Source organism: Hordeum vulgare, chromosome 1H, assembly GCF_904849725.1.
Source record: "Hordeum vulgare subsp. vulgare chromosome 1H, MorexV3_pseudomolecules_assembly, whole genome shotgun sequence".
NCBI classification, from domain to species: Eukaryota; Viridiplantae; Streptophyta; class Magnoliopsida; order Poales; family Poaceae; genus Hordeum; species Hordeum vulgare.
In genome coordinates, this window is record NC_058518.1 from 108,660,828 (window position 1) to 108,682,712 (window position 21,885).

The following is a 21,885-nucleotide window of genomic DNA, read 5'->3' on the forward strand; positions in this document are numbered from 1 at the left end:
GTTATACTGCGACATCAAGTTCGAAGCCAAGAAGGCTATAAAGTCTCAAGCTCTGGCTGACTTCATAGCAGAATGGGTAGAACAACAGCAACCGACTCACATCTACTCGGCTCATTGGACAATGTTCTTCGATGGGTCCAAGATGTTGAATGGCTCCGGCGCTGGCGTAGTGATCATATCGCCAAAAGGTGATAAACTCATGTATGTGTTGCAGATACATTTCGATTCCTCCAACAACGAGGCAGATTATGAAGCTCTCCTTTATGGATTGCGCATGGCCATCACACTCGGCGTCCGTCGCCTGATGGTTTATGGCGATTCAGATTTGGTGGTTAATCAAGTGATGAAGGAGTGGGATGTAAGGAACCCCACCATGACTTCATAATGCAACGCAGTGAGGAAGCTCGAGAATAAGTTTGAAGGTCTAGAACTCCACCATGTTCCGCGACTGAAAATCCAAGCAGCTGATGAATTGGCGAAACTTCGATCCACTCGGAGACCAGTCCCGAGTGATGTCTGCCTCGAGCACCTACACCTTCCCTCAGTTAAAGAAGATCCTTTCACAGAGGAACTAGTACAACCAAAGAGCTCGACAGATCCGACTGAAGTCGAGGTCCCCGCTGTGGTTGATTTGATCATGGAGATTCTTCCTCTCATCCCCGATTGGACAGTGTCGTTCATTGCGTACATCCTGAGGCAAGAGTTACCAGAGGACGAAGTCCAAGCAAGGCAGATCGTCCGCAGGTCGAAATCTTTCACCGTCATTGATGGCCAGTTGTACAAGGAAAGTGTTTCAGGCATCCTTCAACGATGCATCTCCCCTGAGGAGGGACAGTTAATCCTCGAAGAAATTCACTTGGGAACCTGTGGCCATCATGCCTCCTCAAGAGCAATCATCGCCAAAGCATTCAGAGTTGGTTTCTTCTGGTTGCAGGCGAATGAAATGGCGAAGGATATGGTCGGCCGATGCGAAGGCTGTCAGTTCTACTCGAACAAATCCCACAAGCCAACATCTGTGCTGAAGACAATCCCTCTTGTTTGGCCGTTTGCAGTGTGGGGATTAGATACAGTCGGTCCATTCAGGACATGCCAAGGGGGATTCACACATCTGTTGGTGGCAGTCGACAAGTTCACCAAGTGGATTGAAGTCAAGCCCATCAAGAAGCTCGACGCCCTTACGGCCATCAAGTTTGTCAGGGACATCATCTCCAGATTCGGGGTACCGCACAACATAATCACTGAAAATGGCACAAACTTTGACTCGGACAGATTCAAAGGTTTCTGTACAGTGTTGGAATTATGCCCTAGAGGCAATAATAAATATAGTTATTATTATAATTCCTGTATCAAGATAATCGTTTATTATCCATGCTATAATTGTATTGAATGAAGACTCATTTACATGTGTGGATACATAGACAAAACACCGTCCCTAGCAAGCCTCTAGTTGACTAGCCAGTTGATCAAAGATAGTCAGTCTCTTCTGATTATGAACAAGGTGTTGTTGCTTGATAAACTGGATCACGTCATTAGGAGAATCACGTGATGGACTAGACCCAAACTAATAGACGTAGCATGTTGATCGTGTCATTTTGTTCCTACTGTTTTCTGCGTGTCAAGTATTTATTCCTATGACCATGAGATCATATAACTCACTGACACCGGAGGAATGCTTTGTGTGTATCAAACGTCGCAACGTAACTGGGTGACTATAAAGATGCTCTACACGTATTTTTGAAGGTGTTAGTTGAGTTAGTATGGATCAAGACTGGGATTTGTCACTCCGTGTGACGGAGAGGTATCTCGGGGCCCACTCGGTAATACAACATCACACACAAGCCTTGCAAGCAATATGACTTAGTGTAAGTTGAGGGATCTTGTATTACGGAATGAGTAAAGAGACTTGACGGTAAACGAGATTGAAATAGGTATGCGGATACTGACGATCGAATCTCGGGCAAGTAACATACCGAAGGACAAAGGGAATGACATACGGGATTATATGAATCCTTGGCACTGAGGTTCAAACGATAAGATCTTCGTAGAATATGTAGGATCCAATATGGGCATCCAGGTCCCGCTATTGGATATTGACCGAGGAGTCTCTCGGGTCATGTCTACATAATTCTCGAACCCGCAGGGTCTGCACACTTAAGGTTCGACGTTGTTTTATGCGTATTTGAGTTATATGGTTGGTTACCGAATGTTGTTAGGACTCCCGGATGAGATCACGGACGTCGCGAGGGTTTCCGGAATGGTCCGGAAACGAAGATTGATATATAGGATGACCTCATTTGATTACCGGAAGGTTTTCGGAGTTACCGGGAATGTACCGGGAATGACGAATGGGTTCCGGGAGTTCACCGGGGGGGCAACCCACCCCGGGGAAGCCCATAGGCCTTGAGGGTGGCACACCAGCCCTTAGTGGGCTGGTGGGACAGCCCAAAAGGGCACTATGCGCCTAGGAAAGAAAATCAAAGAGAAAAGAAAAAAAAGAGGAGGTGGGAAGGGAAGGAAGGACTCCCACCCACCAAACCAAGTCCAACTCGGTTTGGGGGGGGAGCCTTCCCCCTTGGACTCGGCCGACCCCCTTGGGGCTCCTTGAGCCCCAAGGCAAGGTCCCCTCCCTCCCACCTATATATACGGAGGTTTTAGGGCTGATTAGAGACGACTTTCCCACGGCAGCCCGACCACATACCTCCACGGTTTTTCCTTTAGATCGCGTTTCTGCGGAGCTCGGGCGGAGCCCTGCTGAGACAAAAGTCAACACCAACCTCCGGAGCACCGTCACGCTGCCGGAGAACTCTTCTACCTCTCCATCTCTCTTGCTGGATCAAGAAGGACGAGATCATCGTCGAGCTGTACGTGTGCTGAACGCGGATGTGCCGTCCGTTCGGTACTAGATCGTGGGACTGATCGCGGGATTGTTCGCGGGGCAGATCGAGGGACGTGAGGACGTTCCACTACATCAACCGCGTTCACTAACGCTTCTGCTGTACGGTCTACAAGGGTACGTAGATCACTCATCCCCTCTCATAGATGGACATCACCATGATAGGTCTTCGTGCGCGTAAGAAAATTTTTGTTTCCCATGCGACGTTCCCCAACAGTGGCATCATGAGCGAGGTTCATGCGTAGATGTCTTCTCGACTAGAACACAAAAGTTTTTGTGGGCGGTGATGTGCGTTTAGCTGCCCTCCTTAGTCTTTTCTTGATTCCGCGGTATTGTTGGATTGAAGCGACTTGGACCGACATTACTCGTACGCTTACGAGAGACTGGTTTCATCGCTACGAGTAACCCCGTTGCTCAAAGATGACTGGCAAGTATCGGTTTCTCCAACTTTAGTTGAATCGGATTTGACCGAGGAGGTCCTTGGATGAGGTTAAATAGCGACTCATATATCTCCGTTGTGGTGTTTGCGTAAGTAAGATGCGATCCTACTAGATACCCATGGTCACCACGTAAAACATGCAACAACAAAATTAGAGGACGTCTAACTTGTTTTTGCAGGGTATGCTTGTGATGTGATATGGCCAACGATGTGATGTGATATATTGGATGTATGAGATGATCATGTTGTAATAGAAAATATCGACTTGCACGTCGATGGTACGGCAACCGGTAGGAGCCATAGGGTTGTCTTTATACTAACGTTTGTGCTTGCAGATGCGTTTACTATTTTGCTAGGATGTAGCTTTAGTAGTAATAGCATGAGTAGCACGGCAACCCCGATGGCAACACGTTGATGGAGATCATGGTGTGGCGGCGGTGACAAGAAGATCGTGCCGGTGCTTTGGTGATGGAGATCAAGAAGCACGTGATGATGGCCATATCATGTCACTTATGAATTGCATGTGATGTTAATCCTTTTATGCACCTTATTTTGCTTAGAACGATGGTAGCATTATGAGGTCATCTCTCACTAAAATTCCAAGACGAAATTGTGTTCTCCCCGACTGTGCACCGTTGCTACAGTTCGTCGTTTCGAGACACCACGTGATGATCGGGTGTGATAGACTCAACGTTCACATACAACGGATGCAAAATAGTTGCGCACGCGGAACACTCGGGTTAAGCTTGACGAGCCTAGCATGTGCAGACATGGCCTCGGAACAGATGAGACCGAAAGGTCGATCATGAATCATATAGATGATATGATTAGCATAGGGATGCTTACCACTGAAACTATACTCAACTCACGTGATGATCGGGCTTGAGCTAGTGTAAGTGGATCATGAACCACTCAAATGACTAGATAGATGTACTTTTTGAGTGGGAGTTTAGCAAATAATTTGATTAAGTTAAACTCTAATTATCTTGAACATAGTCTAAGTCCACTTTGAATATATTTGTGTTGTAGATCATGGCTCACGCGACAGTCACCCTGAATTTTAATACGTTCCTAGAGAAAGCTAAGTTGAAAGATGATGGAAGAAACTTTGTAGACTGGGCTCATAATCTTAAGCTAATCTTACAAGCTGGGAAGAAGGATTATGTCCTTAATGCTGCGCTAGGAGATGAACCACCCGCTACGGCTGATCAGGATGTTAAGAACGCTTGGTTAGCACGTAAGGAGGACTACTCAGTAGTTCAATGTGTAGTCTTGTATGGCTTAGAACCGGGACTTCAACGTCGCTTTGAGCGTCATGGAGCATTTGAGATGTTCCAGGAGTTGAAGTTTATCTTTCAGAAGAATGCCCGGATCGAGAGGTATGAGACCTTCGATAAATTCTATGCCTGCAAGATGGAGGAAAACTCGTCTGTCAGTGAACATGTGCTCAAAATATCTGGGTACTCAAACCGTCTAGCTGAGCTGGGGATTGAACCCCCGCAAGAGGCTATCACTGACAGAATCCTTCAATCACTGCCGGCAAGCTATAAAGGCTTTGTGTTGAACTACAACATGCAAGGGATGAACAAGTCTCCCGGCGAGTTGTTTGCGATGCTGAAAGTCGCAGAGTCTGAACTCCGTAAAGAGCATCAAGTGTTGATGGTGAATAAGACCACTAGTTTCAAGAGAAACGGCAAAGGCAAGAAGGGTAATTCGAAGAAGAGCGGCAAGCCTATTGCCAATCCGACGAAGAAACCTAAAGCTGGACCTAAGCCTGAAACGGAGTGTTACTATTGCAAGGGTATGGGTCACTGGAAGCGCAATTGCCCCAAGTATCTGGCAGATAAGAAGGCGGCCAAAGAAAAATTAGGTATATTTGATATACATGTTATTGACGTGTACTTAACCGGCTCTCGTAGTAGTGCCTGGGTATTCGATACCGGTTCTGTTGCTCATATTTGCAACTCGAAACAGGAACTGCGGAATAGACGAAGGCTGGCGAAAGATGAAGTGACGATGCGCGTAGGAAATGGTTCCAAGGTTGATGCAATCGCCGTCGGCACAGTTTCACTTCAGTTACCATCAGGATTAGTGATGAACTTAAATCATTGTAATTTAGTGCCTGCGTTGAGCATGAACATTATATCTGGATCTTGTTTATTGCGAGACGGCTACTCTTTTAAGTCAGAGAATAATGGTTGTTCTATTTCTATGAGTAACATCTTTTATGGTCATGCACCTAATGTGAGAGGATTGTTCATATTGAATCTTGATGGCGGTACGCATATACATAACATTGAGACCAAAAGAGTTAGAGTTAACAATGATAGCGCCATATTTTTGTGGCACTGCCGCTTAGGTCATATTGGTGTAAAGCGCATGAAGAAACTCCATGCTGATGGACTTTTGGAGTCACTTGACTTTGATTCACTTGACACGTGCGAACCATGCCTCATGGGCAAGATGACTAAGACTCCGTTCTCCGGAACTATGGAGCGTGCAAGTGACTTGTTGGAAATCATACATACCGATGTGTGTGGTCCGATGAGCGTAGAGGCGCGCGGCGGATATCGTTATTTTCTCACCTTCACTGACGATTTGAGTAGATATGGTTATGTCTACTTGATGAAGCACAAGTCTGAAACATTTGAAAAGTTCAAGCAATTTCAGAGTGAAGTTGAAAATCATCGTAACAAGAAGATCAAGTTCCTACGGTCTGATCGTGGGGGTGAATATCCGAGTTTCGAGTTTGGTGCTCACTTAAGACAATGTGGAATTGTTTCACAGTTAACACCGCCTGGAACACCACAGCGTAATGGTGTGTCTGAACGTCGTAATCGTACTTTATTAGAGATGGTGCGATCTATGATGTCTCTTACCGATTTGCCGTTATCGTTTTGGGGTTATGCATTAGAAACAGCTGCATTCACTTTAAATAGGGCACCATCAAAATCCGTTGAGACGACACCATACGAACTGTGGTATGGCAAAAGGCCAAAGTTGTCGTTTCTTAAAGTTTGGGGATGTGATGCTTATGTCAAAAAGCTTCAGCCTGAAAAGCTGGAACCCAAAGCGGAAAAGTGCGTCTTCATAGGTTACCCAAAAGAGACAATTGGGTACACCTTCTATCTCAAATCCGAGGGCAAAGTGTTTGTTGCTAAAAACGGAGCTTTTCTCGAGAAGGAGTTTCTCTCGAGAGAATTGAGTGGGAGGAAGATAGAGCTTGACGAGGTTGTCGAACCTCTCATCCCTCTGGATGGTGGCGCAGGGCAAGGGGAAACCTTTGTCGTTGCGACGCCGGTTGAGGAGGAAGTTAATGATGATGATCATGAAACTCCGGTTCAAGTTTCTATCGAACCACGCAGGTCGACGAGACCACGTGCTGCTCCAGAGTGGTACGGTAATCCCGTCTTGTCAATCATGTTGTTGGACAACAATGAACCTGCAAATTATGAAGAAGCAATGGTGGGCCCAGATTCCAACAAATGGCTAGAAGCCATGAAGTCCGAGATAGGATCCATGTATGAGAACAAAGTGTGGACTTTGGAGGTACTGCATGAAGGCCGCAAGGCTATTCAGAACAAATGGGTCTTTAAGAGGAAGATGGACGCTGACGGCAATGTGACCGTTTATAAAGCTCGACTTGTGGCAAAGGGTTTTTCACAAGTTCAAGGAGTTGACTACGATGAGACATTCTCACCCGTAGCGATGCTTAAGTCCGTCAGAATCATGTTAGCAATAGCTGCATTTTTCGATTATGAAATCTGGCAGATGGATGTCAAAACGGCGTTCCTTAACGGTTTCCTTAAGGAAGAGTTGTATATGATACAACCCGAAGGTTTTGTCGATCCTAAGAATGCTAACAAGGTGTGCAAGCTCCAGCGATCCATTTATGGACTGGTGCAAGCATCTCGGAGTTGGAACAAACGCTTTGATGAGGTCATCAAAGCATTTGGGTTTATACAAGTGGTTGGAGAATCTTGTATTTACAAGAAAGTGAGTGGGAGCTCTGTGGCGTTTCTAATATTATATGTGGATGACATATTGCTGATTGGAAACAATGTGGAGTTTTTGGAGAGCATAAAGGATTACTTGAATAAAAGTTTCTCTATGAAGGACCTAGGAGAAGCTGCTTACATTCTAGGCATTAAGATCTATAGGGATAGATCAAAACGCCTGATAGGACTTTCACAAAGCACATACCTTGATAAAGTTTTGAAGAGGTTCAAAATGGAACAGTCCAAGAAAGGGTTCTTGCCAGTTTTACAAGGTACGAGATTGAGTAAGACTCAGTGCCCAGCAACTGATGAAGATAGAGAGCATATGCGCTCCGTCCCCTATGCTTCAGCCATAGGTTCTATCATGTATGCAATGCTGTGCACTAGACCGGATGTTAGCCTGGCCATAAGTATGGCAGGTAGGTTCCAGAGTAATCCAGGAGTGGATCACTGGACGGCGGTCAAGAATATCCTAAAGTACCTGAAAAGGACTAAGGAGATGTTTCTCGTGTATGGAGGTGACGAAGAGCTCGCCGTAAAAGGTTACGTCGATGCAAGCTTTGACACAGATCCGGACGACTCTAAGTTGCAAGCCGGATACGTATTTATTATTAATGGGGGTGCGGTAAGCTGGTGCAGTTCCAAGCAAAGCGTCGTAGCAGATTCTACATGTGAAGCGGAGTACATGGCTGCCTCGGAGGCGGCTAAGGAGGGTGTCTAGATGAAGCAGTTCATGACGGATCTTGGAGTGGTGCCAAGCGCACTGAATCCAATAACCTTGTTCTGTGACAACACGGGTGCCATTGCCTTAGCAAAGGAACCACAGTTTCACAAGAAGACCAGACACATCAAACGACGCTTCAACCTCATCCGCGACTACGTCGAGGGAGAGGATGTAAATATATGCAAAGTGCACACGGATCTGAATGTAGCAGACCCGCTGACTAAACCTCTTCCACGGCCAAAGCATGATCAACACCAGAACTGTATGGGTGTTAGATTTATTACAATGTAATTCGCATGATGATGTGAGGGCTAGATTATTGACTCTAGTGCAAGTGGGAGACTGTTGGAATTATTCCCTAGAGGCAATAATAAATATAGTTATTATTATAATTCCTGTATCAAGATAATCGTTTATTATCCATGCTATAATTGTATTGAATGAAGACTCATTTACATGTGTGGATACATAGACAAAACACCGTCCCTAGCAAGCCTCTAGTTGGCTAGCCAGTTGATCAAAGATAATCAGTGTCTTCTGATTATGAACAAGGTGTTGTTGCTTGATAAACTGGATCACGTCATTAGGAGAATCATGTGATGGACTAGACCCAAACTAATAGACGTAGCATGTTGATCGTGTCATTTTGTTGCTACTGTTTTCTGCGTGTCAAGTATTTATTCCTATGACCATGAGATCATATAACTCACTGACACCGGAGGAATGCTTTATGTGTAACAAACGTCACAACGTAACTGGGTGACTATAAAGATGCTCTACAGGTATCTCCGAAGGTGTTAGTTGAGTTAGTATGGATCAAGACTGGGATTTGTCACTCCGTGTGACGGAGAGGTATCTCGGGGCCCACTCGGTAATACAACATCACACACAAGCCTTGCAAGCAATGTGACTTAGTGTAAGTTGCGGGATCTTGTATTACGGAACGAGTAAAGAGACTTGCCGGTAAACGAGATTGAAATAGGTATGCGGATACTGACGATCGAATCTCGGGCAAGTAACATACCGAAGGACAAAGGGAATGACATACGGGATTATATGAATCCTTGGCACTGAGGTTCAAACGATAAGATCTTCGTAGAATATGTAGGATCCAATATGGGCATCCAGGTCCCGCTATTGGATATTGACCGAGGAGTCTCTCGGGTCATGTCTACATAGTTCTCGAACCCGCAGGGTTTGCACACTTAAGGTTCGACGTTGTTTTATGCGTATTTGAGTTATATGGTTGGTTACCGAATGTTGTTCGGAGTCCCGGATGAGATCACGGACGTCACGAGGGTTTCCGGAATGGTCCGGAAACGAAGATTGATATATAGGATGACCTCATTTGATTACCGGAAGGTTTTCGGAGTTACCGGGAATGTACCGGGAATGACGAATGGGTTCCGGGAGTTCACCGGGGGGACAACCCACCCCGGGGAAGCCCATAGGCCTTGAGGGTGGCACACCAGCCCTTAGTGGGCTGGTGGGACAGCCCAAAAGGGCCCTATGCGCCTAGGAAAGAAAATCAAAGAGAAAAGATAAAAAAGAGGAGGTGGGAAGGGAAGGAAGGACTCCCACCCACCAAACCAAGTCCAACTCGGTTTGGGGGGGGGAGCCTTCCCCCTTGGACTCGGCCGACCCCCTTGGGGCTCCTTGAGCCCCAAGGCAAGGTCCCCTCCCTCCCACCTATATATACGGAGGTTTTAGGGCTGATTAGAGACGACTTTTCCACGGCAGCCCGACCACATACCTCCACGGTTTTTCCTCTATATCGCGTTTCTGCGGAGCTCGGGCGGAGCCCTGCTGAGACAAAGTCATCACCAACCTCCGGAGCGCCGTCACGCTGCCGGAGAACTCTTCTACCTCTCCGTCTCTCTTGCTGGATCAAGAAGGCCGAGATCATCGTCGAGCTGTACGTGTGCTGAACGCGGAGGTGCCGTCCGTTCGGTACTAGATCGTGGGACTGATCGTGGGATTGTTCGCGGGGCGGATCGAGGGACGTGAGGATGTTCCACTACATCAACCGCGTTCACTAACGCTTCTGCTGTACGGTCTACAAGGGTACGTAGATCACTCATCCCCTCTCGTAGATGGACATCACCATGATAGGTCTTCGTGCGCGTAGGAAATTTTTTGTTTCCCATGCGACGTTCCCCAACATACAGGCCAAGGTATCCGAGTGGATTTTTCATCTGTGGCGCATCCCCAAACAAACGGGCAAGCAGAGCAGGCGAATGGACTTATTCTTCAAGGGTTGAAACCTCGACTCCTACGGGAAGTTGGACATGCTGCCGGCGCATGGGTCACCGAGCTGCCTTCGGTGTTGTGGGGCCTCCGCACAACTCCAAATAGATCTATAGGGTGATCCCCATTCTTCCTCGTTTATGGAGCAGAGGCAGTCCTTTCGAGTGACTTGCTTCACAACTCTCCACGAGTCAAACTCTTCTCCGAAGCCGAAGCAGAGCAAGCCAGGCAAGACGGAGTGGATCTTCTAGAAGAGGAGCGCGAGATGGCACTGACTCGCTCAACCATTTATCAACAAGATCTGCGGCGTTTTCACGCGCGGCACGTCAGGAGTCGTACATTCCAAGCAGGCGACCTGGTGCTCCGAGTGGATCAGCAGAGACCTCACAAGTTGGCTCCGGCCTGGGAAGGACCCTTCATCATCTCCAAGGTGCTGAACAACGGAGCATATCGACTCTACAACCTCAACAGGGAAACGGACGAGCCGCGAGCATGGAACGGAGATCTCCTGAAGCGCTTCTACACGTGACCGCCGACTGAGGCAATGTAAAGAACAAGTATCATTGAAGTAATACAGAGCAGATTGATTTTTTGCAAATTCAAAATTCTTCCACGTTGGCACACTCCGGTCTAAAAAATAAAAAATTCGCTCCGAGTGCGCACTAAACGTCACACTCGGGGACTTAGCTGCGATCCAGAATCGCCTAAGTACAAACTTTCTCCGAGTGTGCACTAAACGTCACACTCGGGGACTTAGCTGCGATCCAGAATCGCCTAAGTACAAACTCTCTTCGAGTGTGCACTAAACGTCGCACTCGGGGACTTAGCTGCGATCCAGAATCGCCTAAGTACAAACTTTCTCCGAGTGTGCACTAAACATCACACTCGGGGACTTAGCTGCGATCCAGAATCGCCTAAGTACAAACTCTCTCCGAGTGTGCACTAAACGTCCCACTCGGGGACTTAGCTGCGATCCAGAATCGCCTAAGTACAAACTTTCTCCGAGTGTGCACTAAACATCGCACTCGGGGACTTAGCTGTGATCCAGAATCGCCTAAGTACAAACTCTCTCCGAGTGTGCACTAAACGTCGCACTCGGGGACTTAGCTGTGATCCAGAATCGCCTAAGTACAAACTTTCTCCAAGTGTGCACTAAACGTCGCACTCGGGGACTTAGCTGCGATCTAGAATCGCCTAAGTACAAACCCTCTCCGAGTGTGCACTAAAAGTCACTCCGAGTGTGCACTAAACGTCACACTCAGGGACTTAGCTGTGATCCAGAATCGCCTAAGTACAACCTTTCTCCGAGTGTGCACTAAATGTCGCACTCGGGGACTTAGCTGCGATCCAGAATCGCCTAAGTACAAACTCTCTCCGAGTGTGCACTAAACGTCGCACTCGGGGACTTAGCTGTGATCCAGAATCGCCTAAGTACAAACTCTCTCCGAGTGTGCACTAAACGTCACACTCAGGGACTTTGCTGCGATCCAGAATCGCCTAAGTACAAACTCTCTCCGAGTGTGCACTAAACGTCTCACTCGGGGACTTAGCTGTGATCCAGAATCGCCTAAGTACAAACTTTCTCCGAGTGTGCACTAAACGTCGCACTCGGGGACTTAGCTGCGATCCAGAATCGCCTAAGTACAAACTTTCTCCGAGTGTGCACTAAACGTCGCACTCGGCGACTTAGCTGCGATCCAGAATCGCCTAAGTACAAACCCTCTCCGAGTGTGCACTAAAAGTCGCACTCGGAGACTTTGCTGCGATCCAGAATCGCCTAAGTGCAAAATTACCTCCGAGTGTGCACTAAACGTCGCACTCGGAGACTTAGCTGCGATCAAGAATCGCCTAAGTAAAAAAGCTCCCATCGAGTGTATCCTACAGATCCACTCGGAGGCTTAGCAGACCCTCATTGAGGCTCATGTAGATGTGAAGACAACTAACAATTACATGAGTAACAACTCGCTCCGAGTGCGACCTTACAGTCGCGCTCGGGGACTTAGCTGCGGTCAAGAATCGCCTAAGTAAAAAGTTTCCTTCGAGTGTATCCTACAGATCCACTCGGAGGCTTAGCAGACCCTCATTGAGGCTCATGTGGATGTGAAGACAACTGACAACTACATGCTCCGCATGTTTGCCATTGGCTTCACCAAGAGACGCCAAACAAAAACCACGAGCCAAAATCGTGTCAAAAAACTTTTTGGCGAAAGAAGCGCAAAATATCCGATTCGAATTCAAAGTTGGTTCAACGATAGTCGGCTCGGTGTAGATCAAGCTTATCCACACCGAACCGCGAATGTGACGGCCAACAGCAGTGGCCAAAGTTTGATACAGATACCACTCGGCATACCGAGGTAAAGTTTTTCAAGCGTCGTCAGGACTGGCACCGGGACTGGCAGGCTCCACAAAAGTGTCAAGGTCGATCCCGTCTGCGATGCGAGTGGCGGTCTCAAGGAAGGTCTCCATGAAATCTTCGAATCGAAGCTTCTTGGTGTTGGCGACCTGCAACACCTTCAGCTTCTCTTCGCGAGCTTCCTTGCAGTGCACTCGGACCAGCAATAGCGCCACGTCCGCACCACAACGAGCGGCAGACTTCTTCCACGCCTGCACTCGGTTCGGGACGTCCTGCAGCCGAGTCATCAACCCTTCTATGTCCCGCCGGGAATCGTCTTAGGGCCACAACTCCTTGTCGATTCGGCCAACGACTTCTCTCAGGCGGCCGATGAAAGGTCCCACTCTGCCAAGGCGAATGTGCGCTCGGAGCATGTCTCGATTGGCTTCGTCACCGAGTGGAACGTTCGGAATAACCGACCGCTCAATGTCAGCCGCTTCAGCCTCAGCGTCCATACAAAAATCTGCAAAGACAAGACGAGCAGAAAGTAAGCGCAGAATGACATAGAAAGTCAAGAAACACTCGGAAAAAACTTACCACCGAGCAGTGCAATCATCTTCTTTGCCCAGTCGCTGACGTACTTCTCCTGCGATATGCACCGACTGTTCATCAACTTCATCTGACCCATCAGTTCAGTTCTTTGCTTGCCCATTTTCTCAATTTCGTCCACCAGTGCCTTGTTCGCCTCACGGGACTCCTCCAAAGACTTCTCTCGGTCAGCAAGAGCCCCCTTCACACCACCTAAGTCATTCACAGCTGCCTCCAATTCCGCAGCAAGCTGAATCTTTTCAGCCTTCAAAGCATTGTACGCTGATCCCATTTCGCAAGTCTTCTGCAAATCAGCGCGAAGAGAAGATCGGACACATTCAACAAGGAAAACAATAAAAGCTCAAAGTTCTTCAGACCCCTGCCGACGCAAGCAGTCGACAGCGGTCTCGGGGACTACACCCAGTGGGTTCACTGAGAGTGACCCCACTGGCATGAAGCTCGAACAGGTCCGCCCTATTGAGCTACATAACAAAAACAAGCCTATGAGGCTACTACTACCCGACCTGAGTAAAATTACTCTCAGGGACTACTTCCAGTGGGTGCACTCGGAGTGCCCCCACTGGTACCATTCGGGCAGATCAGTTCTGATCCGATCAAGTCACGAAAAATGTATATAAAGACAATTGTCGGTGCAAGCACTCGACAGAAGTCTCAGGGACTACACCCACTGGGTTCACTCGGAGTGAACCCACTGCAAAATAATCCTACTGTATCTGAGTATATCGCTTAAACCCCCAGTGGGTTACAAGAGGAAAGTAAATACTTACTAGCGCACTTACTCGGATATCGTCCCGGAGCTCCAAGCTTCTCTTGTACAAAGATGCGATGGAGTCGTACGCCCCCTTGGCATCACCCGCCATCAACTCCACCTGCACCATGGCCTCCTTGGCGGCTCCCACTTGATCTTCCGGGAGGTGTCGGGCGTCGTACTGGACGGTCGACGGACCCGGCACGACAGGTGACTCCTTGGGCATCCCAAGTCCCGCTCCAGTCGGTTCAGCCGCGAGGGGCACCGTCTCAGTCGACGACATCGTCTCGGTCGGCGGCGCGTCCGTGGCGGGAGCAGCAGCAGATAGAACAGCCTCAATGACAGGCGCCAAAGCTTGCCCTGACCTCTTCTGGTCATCCTCCTCCAGATGAATCACCTCTGAAGGAAGCCCAACTGAACAACATGAGATTACAGAAAAAGGGCAAGATTAAAGACAGAATTCGCGAAACAATAATGCAAACTCTCGGAGTCGTCACAACGTACCTTGCTGGGATGTGGCAACGTTATCCGTATCCATGGGATCGTCTTCCTGGCGTGGCAGAGAGGTGGCGGAGGTAGCAGCTCTGTCGAGTAAAATCCACTCGACCAATAAGCATGAGTTCAATCAAATACTGAAAGAAGATAGGAGAATAAGACACTTATGCTAAGGCAACGGGAACAGCGATCCTCATCCGAGGCAGAGCTTTCCGAGGCTTGGATCCACTCGGTTTGGCCACCTTGGAAGGTTGGTCCGTAGGCTCGGCAGCAGCGTCCCTGGTCCTCTTCATGCTCCGAGCACTCGGAGCCATGGGAGGAGCTGGCGAGGCACTCGGGGCCGCTGGAGGAGCCGACGGAGTCACGGGTTCGTGACGGCGCTTAGTTTGAGGTTCTAGTGGTGGGGGTGACGAGCTCTGCTCCCCAACTTCCCCCTCCTCCTCTTTGGTCTCCTCCTCCGTCTCCCCACTGTCGGAGGCGTACTCGACGCTGTCCATGCTGCCCTCCTGGCTGCCTTCCTCTTCCTCAGCCGAATTCCCGTTCGAGACGGGAGAATACCAGTTGGTCCACGCCTACACAAAATACAGTCGACAACATCGGACGTTAGGCGGTGATGTAAGAAAAAGCGATAAATCTAAGAGGATTGAAAGCACTCGACAAGATGTGCTCACCTCATTCGGAGGAGGATTGTCAGCGCGGAGGGGCTTCACTCGTCGGGCTCCTCTGGGGTTATCACAGGCGCTTGTGATGCTGCGGACCCACGCCGTCACAACCTCCCCGGTCACGTATTCGGGATGAGTCCGAGTGGAGTCCCCAGGCCCAGCGTAGTGCCACATGGCGTGGTGTCGAGCTTGCAGCGGCTGGATACGCCGACCCAGAAAAGTCTCCAGCAAATCCGTGCCGGTGACTCCCTTGCGGACGACATCTATCAGCGCTTCGACTAGAGGTTGGATCTGGATATTTTCCACCTTCGAGAGTGCAAGCTGCCTGGGAGGAGCCAGTCGGTCTAGGCTAAAAGGTGGCAGCCCAGTTGCAGCATTCGGACAAGCGACGTCCTGGCAATAGAACCAAGTCGACTGCCAGTTCCTAACGGACTCGGACAACTCAAGAGCGGGGTAGCTACTTTTGTTTTTCTTCTGGAAGCCTAAGCCCCCGCAGAGCTGGAGGATATGAGTTTTGTCGTCCGACTGGCTAAGTTTTTTGACAGTCTGGGATCTAGCGGAGAAGATGTACTTAAAGAACCCCCAATGGGGAGGACAACCGATAAAGCACTCGCAAAGCACGACGAATGCAGAAAGATGAGCTATCGCGTTGGGAGGAAAATGATGGAGCTGCGCCCCGAAGTGGTTCATGATACCTCTGAAGAAGGGATGATGAGGCAGAGAGAAGCCCCGGTACACGTGATTGAGCAGCAAAACGCGCTCTCCCTCCAGCGGCGCTGGCTCCGTCTCGCCCTCCGTCGGCAGCCTCCACGACTTGTTGGCAATCATGCCTTGCTCCACCAGCTCCAGCAGGTCGTCCGTCGTCACAGTGGAGGGGAGGAAATCCCCCTGGATCCAACCCGCCGGCAGTGCCCGCTGTCGCCGCTGAGCAGGGGCCGCCTTCTTCTTCTTCTTCTTTTGCGACTCGAGCTTGCTCGTCTGCCCCTTCGTCATGGTGGAGGCAGCGGATCCACAGAGGAGGAGAGGAAGGAGGAAGCTTGGAGCGTGCAGGGAGCTACGGGAGGAGCGGGGCGAGTACGAGTAATCAGGGGAGCGCAACGAGCAACCCCCGCTGGGGAGGTTTAAATAAGGTTTTGACTGAGTCACTAACAGGTGGCCCCGAAATCTTATTCCCCGACCGGCTGTTGCGATATTAGTGGAGAAGATAAAGGTGCGGTAATCGAGGCAGCAAAAACTACTCGATGACGATGTCGGCATCCCCGCTGAGCGCGTGGCAACCGAAATTTGAGGATCCCGAAAAATCCGCCGCTATCAGTTGACTGGTCACGTCGAAAGATTCCGCGGAAGCACTCGGTCTCTGACGGTTCGTTTCACGGATATATCCACTCGGATCATTGGTCAAGAGGATAAATGGATCGAGGCAAACAATGCCAAAGTCGCATCCATACCAGTCGGATCCATACTCCACGCATCACTTCGTCGTTCCAACCCGGATCCATTCGGGGACTAATGATGGGGTTATAGTCCCAGGGTAGGCTCATAGGCCTGCCTTATAGGTCCTACCCAAGGACTACCCTTCATAAGGGACAAGGCCCTTAGTCAGTTCCGACTGAATTAAGGACTTCCCATCATCCAGTCAGTGACGATTCCCCCATCATCCAGTCGGGGACGAGCATTCGGAGCGTATTAAACTTACCGACTGGATTCCACTCTGTATATCGTAACCTCCGTGGAGGGCAACGGTCATACGTTTTCATGCACCATTATTAGCATTTAAGGCATATGTTACCTGTAACGTAGGCATTTATTCGCCACTACTCCACCCTTGTGCACCGGATCGTCGTGAAGGGCAGCGCACTCTATATAAGCCGCCCTTCCCCACTGGTGCAGGGGTTGGCTTTTACTGTAATCCATATTCCACTCGACATCAAGCTCCCAAGAGCACTGAGACGTAGGGCTTTTACCTCCACCGTAGAGGGGCCTGAACTCATACAACCTCGCCGTAGCTAAGGCTCTGTCCATCCTTTCGTACCCTACACATCTACTGTCAGACTTATACCCACGACAATGTCGGCATTGGGGCAGCGGCAGCGGCGGCGATGACGACATTGACATCGACATGGTGTTGTGGCGGCAACGACGATGATGACATATTCATGATGCTGCGGTGGCGGCGACAGCGACATCGTCATGGTGCTGCGGGAGTGGCGATGACGACATCGTCATGGTGTTGTGGTGGCGGTGGCGACGACGACATCAACACCATCAACACGGGCATGTGGAGGCGTCGATGTCGACGACCTATACATGTGGCATATATAGTATATAAATATATGTATTAATTATCTATATTAGACATGTATGATTGACTGTATGCAGAACATGTATGTCTTATGAAATGCATATATGTGAGTACTACGAAACGTATGTCTAAACTGAATTAGATATATTTTAGTTTTTTAGATCTTAATTAGTTACTGGTAGCGTGGGTTACCTTAGACGCGTTACTAATATTCTGTTAGTAGTAGCACAGGTTTGGAATAGTAGTAGGGTGGGTTGCACCAGCGCTACTGGTATTTCTGTTTACTAGTAGCGCGGGGAAAACGCGCTACTGCTAAAAATTAGCTGTAGTGTCCTAGCAGTAGCGCGGGGACCAGCGCTACTGGTAGTCCAAAACCAACGCTACTAGTAGTGTTTTTCCATAAACTCCAAGAATCAAATACATCTCTAGTGAAATTTACATCAACATTTTTGTGATCGAACTATATACTTCGTTGCACCAACTAGTTAGCCTAGTGGTTTAGTTGGTTGATATTTCCTAAACAAGGACTAGCTAGACGTTGTGATATATCTAACACACCTTTTAATGTAGATTCTAACGTAACCGTGGTTAACATAAGCATTTCAAATTCCCATGCCACAATGGAAAGAAGTGCATCCTTTGATAGGTTTCCAACTTCAAAGTTTCTTTGTTCATTTTTGGGTGTACGGTGAATTCATTTACCAAGAAGCATTTTACAATGCACCATTCCAACTGCCAAGTGCATCCTTTTGGGTAGTGATGGTCACATTCTCATACTAACCCAAGCAAGACTATATAATATCTACTTTTGACGCATCTCGGCTCTATTAAAATAACACACCTCAAACTTGAAAATTAAGAATCATCACCGTATTTCATAAGAACTTCCATACATAAGGAGAAGAAGAAAGATGAATTTATGACCAGGGTTTAAGACACCCATATTTTGCGATGGGGGAAATGCATATGAATTTCTTGAATTCCAACTCTCCAAATCTATGTGTTTGTGCGTCATGCAAACAATCTATCAAAAATACATTTTCATATGTGTCTTCTACAAAATTAACCCATTTTTGGTAATGGCTCTACGCATATTAGTGCTTTTAAAGTTTCTTTTAAGCGACTGTCTCAAAATGACAATGTTATTCAACACCACAACAAAATTTTCATTTATATTTCTTTATAATACAGGTGCATGGAGGAGATGAATTTGAAGTCAAGGCTTTAATATGAAGTAATGCATGCTGTTTTTTGAAGTTCTAGCTTTTAGGATGTATGGGCAATGCAAACAATCTGTCTAAATACTATCTCATAGTTGTTCTCTCTTCTCCTAATTTTGAAGAAATAATAATTTACAGGGATATTTTTGTGGTTTTGAAAAATATCATTCTACGATGAGTTGTTTCTTTTAACGAATTATCATGTTTTGTAATAGCTTTGAGTAAATTGTTTTTTAGTCTCTTTGAGCAATTACCACAAAATAGGAGTGTCATGCAACGAACTTTGCCTTTTCTATTTCTTCATAACTCTTTATGCATTTTTATGCATTTTCTGTGGATCTCATTTGTTTCTACAATAGCATACTATGCAAAACCCATATATACCCCAAGGATCAACATCCATCTACACTGGCTGGTCTACCAACACATGCGTTGTTGTGCACCATTCGTTGTGCACAACCAAAACACAGCAAGGCAGCGTGGACATGAATGTGCTGTGGGAATGATTGAGGCAAGCTAGATGGGAGGGAGCATAGCTTGCTAGAAAATAAACAAATTGCTCCCATGAATTGCACTGAACGTGCATGGGCGCTGTAGTTCTAGTGTTCTACTGCCTCTGTCCTTTGATTGGTACCTTTAGATAATGTTAAAATAGCATCCACATGAGACCATCTTTTGATAACCCCCTTGCCCCTAAACTATACACTTCCACACCAAACCATGCACATCATCTTTCTTCCCCATTTTTCATTTCCTCTTTTGCCCTCCAGTGAAGCAACAATGCAAAGACCATGGCAAAAAAAATATAAAAATATATATATGCTACCTTGGACATCTGGCTATGAAGGAAGGCCACTATATAAGCATTGGTCATCCACGATGCGAAGGGAGGGAAAGGAAAAGGACTCGACCTCAGAGCAGAGAGGTGGCAATCAACCAGCTAGGCTAGCTCTGAGCCTAGAGAGACTGATTCTTAGTCATCATAGAATGGGCAATAGCTTGAGGTGCTGCCTGGCTTGCGTGCTCCCCTGCGGCGCGCTGGACCTGATCAGGATCGTCCACCTCAGCGGCCGCGTCGAGGAGTACGGCCGGCCGGTCGCCGCCGGCGAGATCCTCTCCGCTAACCCAAACCACGTGCTGAGCAAGCCGTGCTCGCAGGGCGTCGTGCGGAGGATACTCATCGTCTCCCCGGAGTCCGAGCTGGAGCGCGGCCAGATATACTTCCTCATCCCGGCGTCCTCGGTGCCGGCCGAGAGGAAGAAGAAGACCGGCTCGGCTGCCGACTCGCAAGGCACCCAGAAGACACCGTCGGCGGCGAACCCTGGCCACGGCGGCAAGACCCGTAGCCATGTCAGAAGCAAGCCGCCGTCAGATCACGGCAGTGGCCGTGATGTGCAGTCGGAGAAGAGGTCGTTGCACCGGCGACGAGTGAGCACCGGCGGCCGGACCGTCGTGTGGAGGCCACACCTCGAGTGCATCGTGGAGGGCACTTGATAGTTCACTACCTAGTTAATTTTTGTTCTTTCTTTTTCTTTTTCTTTGGCATGGGTGTCATTTTTCTCTCTTGTGCGCATGGTTAATGTGTATGCTTCCTGGTGACCCTTTTTGTAAGTGTACATCCATGTAATGTTTTTCCCTTCCTGCATATATATGATGGACATGGAGAGGGAAGGTTCTGAATTCTTTCTTGTTCTAATTACTGCCTTTTTTTTGAAGTATTATTGTTGTTCCATTAAATCTTCCGTTTTTTGTGGATGAATGTTTGGTTGGCTCAAGGAGGAAGATAACATATCAAAATGGGCATGAGCTTCTTTTTTCCCAAAAAAAAAAAGTGCCACAACTTGTTCATGGAGATGGGGGTTCAATCTGCACATCCTTTAGAGGTCAAACTAGTGGTAATGTCAATCAATCCCCACTGGTTACCTTCAAACAATCCATGGAGCCAAGCACAAGTTTGGTCTCTTCTCACATACCAAGATACATATTGAAGGTTAGATTAGAATCGAAGCCTTAATTTCCAATCATGCCTTAGTTTCTAATCATCATTTGCTAACTAATAGTGGGGGACATACATCATTAGACCATGAATGATTGATGGTTCTTTCTTAAATTTCATGTGGAGGTTGACAAAAAGACACCCTAGCAAGCAGCATTTTTAAGTAAAGCCAGCTATTGGGCCATGGTTTTAGTGCTTATTCTAGCTTTGTAATTGATGCCTCCCCGTTGAAAGTTGAAACCATGCCTTCTGTGCCAGTAGTACTACTCATTGTAGGCATTAGCAAATGCATCTGATTGGTACGCTCAATATAATCATCCAACTAGAGAACAATTACCTATTAAATATGCAAAGGAAAATGACACAGAATGTCAATGATCAAACCCTGTGAATAGACATGATTTTCTACTACTTTTCCATAAATATCAGGTAACATTTCTGACTATCAGGATGCTACACTTTAAAGTGTCTGCTTGAGAATGTGTACTAAAGCATTTTATTTTTCCATTTCTAGAGCTGCATGCCTCGGTTGTTCTGTGCTAGAGATTTTTTTCACTTTGGGTGCAATGCCATCAAAATATTCCTGATTAATGTTGTCGCATGATTGATTATTGGCGCAAGCTTGTATGCTATGCTGTTGAAAATGAAAACTAAAAGTACATTGCTCATTTGAGAACTAAAACTCTGGGAATCGCCAAAAGAAATAAAAGCAATATTCTCTCATTTCGCGAAATCCAACAAAATCACTTCAGATAGGACAGAAAGCCACAGTTGTTCAATTGTCACAGTAGAGTGGTCTTCTCACATCAATCACCAGCAACAATAAGTGGCCTTGTGATTGGAGAGGGAATCAATCCTCTGCAGAAAACTAGAAGTCTCCCCCCGCTCTTACTCTGACATGATGCAAGACCCTCCTATCCTGCACAACAGTCTGTCCCAAAGACTTGAAAGGTTCAGTGTTTCTACTCAACGGAATGACAACTCCTTCACACAATCACACACATATGTATGTTCAATGAGCTGAGATGATTAATCCATCTAGTCGGAAAGTCTCCTTTCTCTAGTTCATGTTTCTGAATATAAATTCTAAAGGCACAAAATACATTTAACATTTCACCCACAAATTTACACACATTCTTCAGAGCTCACGCATGCTAATTTCATACACGTCTTTCAGACATGCTACATTTCCTCCCCACTAGGTAGCTGAATCTGACAAA

The 21,885-nt window shown here is 47.5% G+C and overlaps 1 protein-coding gene across 1 annotated transcript; it reads left to right on the forward strand.

The window, feature by feature from the left end:
* The first annotated feature begins 19,543 nt into the window (after nucleotides 1-19,543).
* On the forward strand, nucleotides 19,544-20,349 carry LOC123407796. Its single transcript, XM_045101019.1, has one exon. It carries the CDS (start codon nucleotides 19,549-19,551, stop codon nucleotides 20,161-20,163), a length of 615 nt encoding a protein of 204 aa, XP_044956954.1. The 5' UTR covers nucleotides 19,544-19,548; the 3' UTR covers nucleotides 20,164-20,349.
* The last annotated feature ends 1,536 nt before the right edge of the window (nucleotides 20,350-21,885 follow it).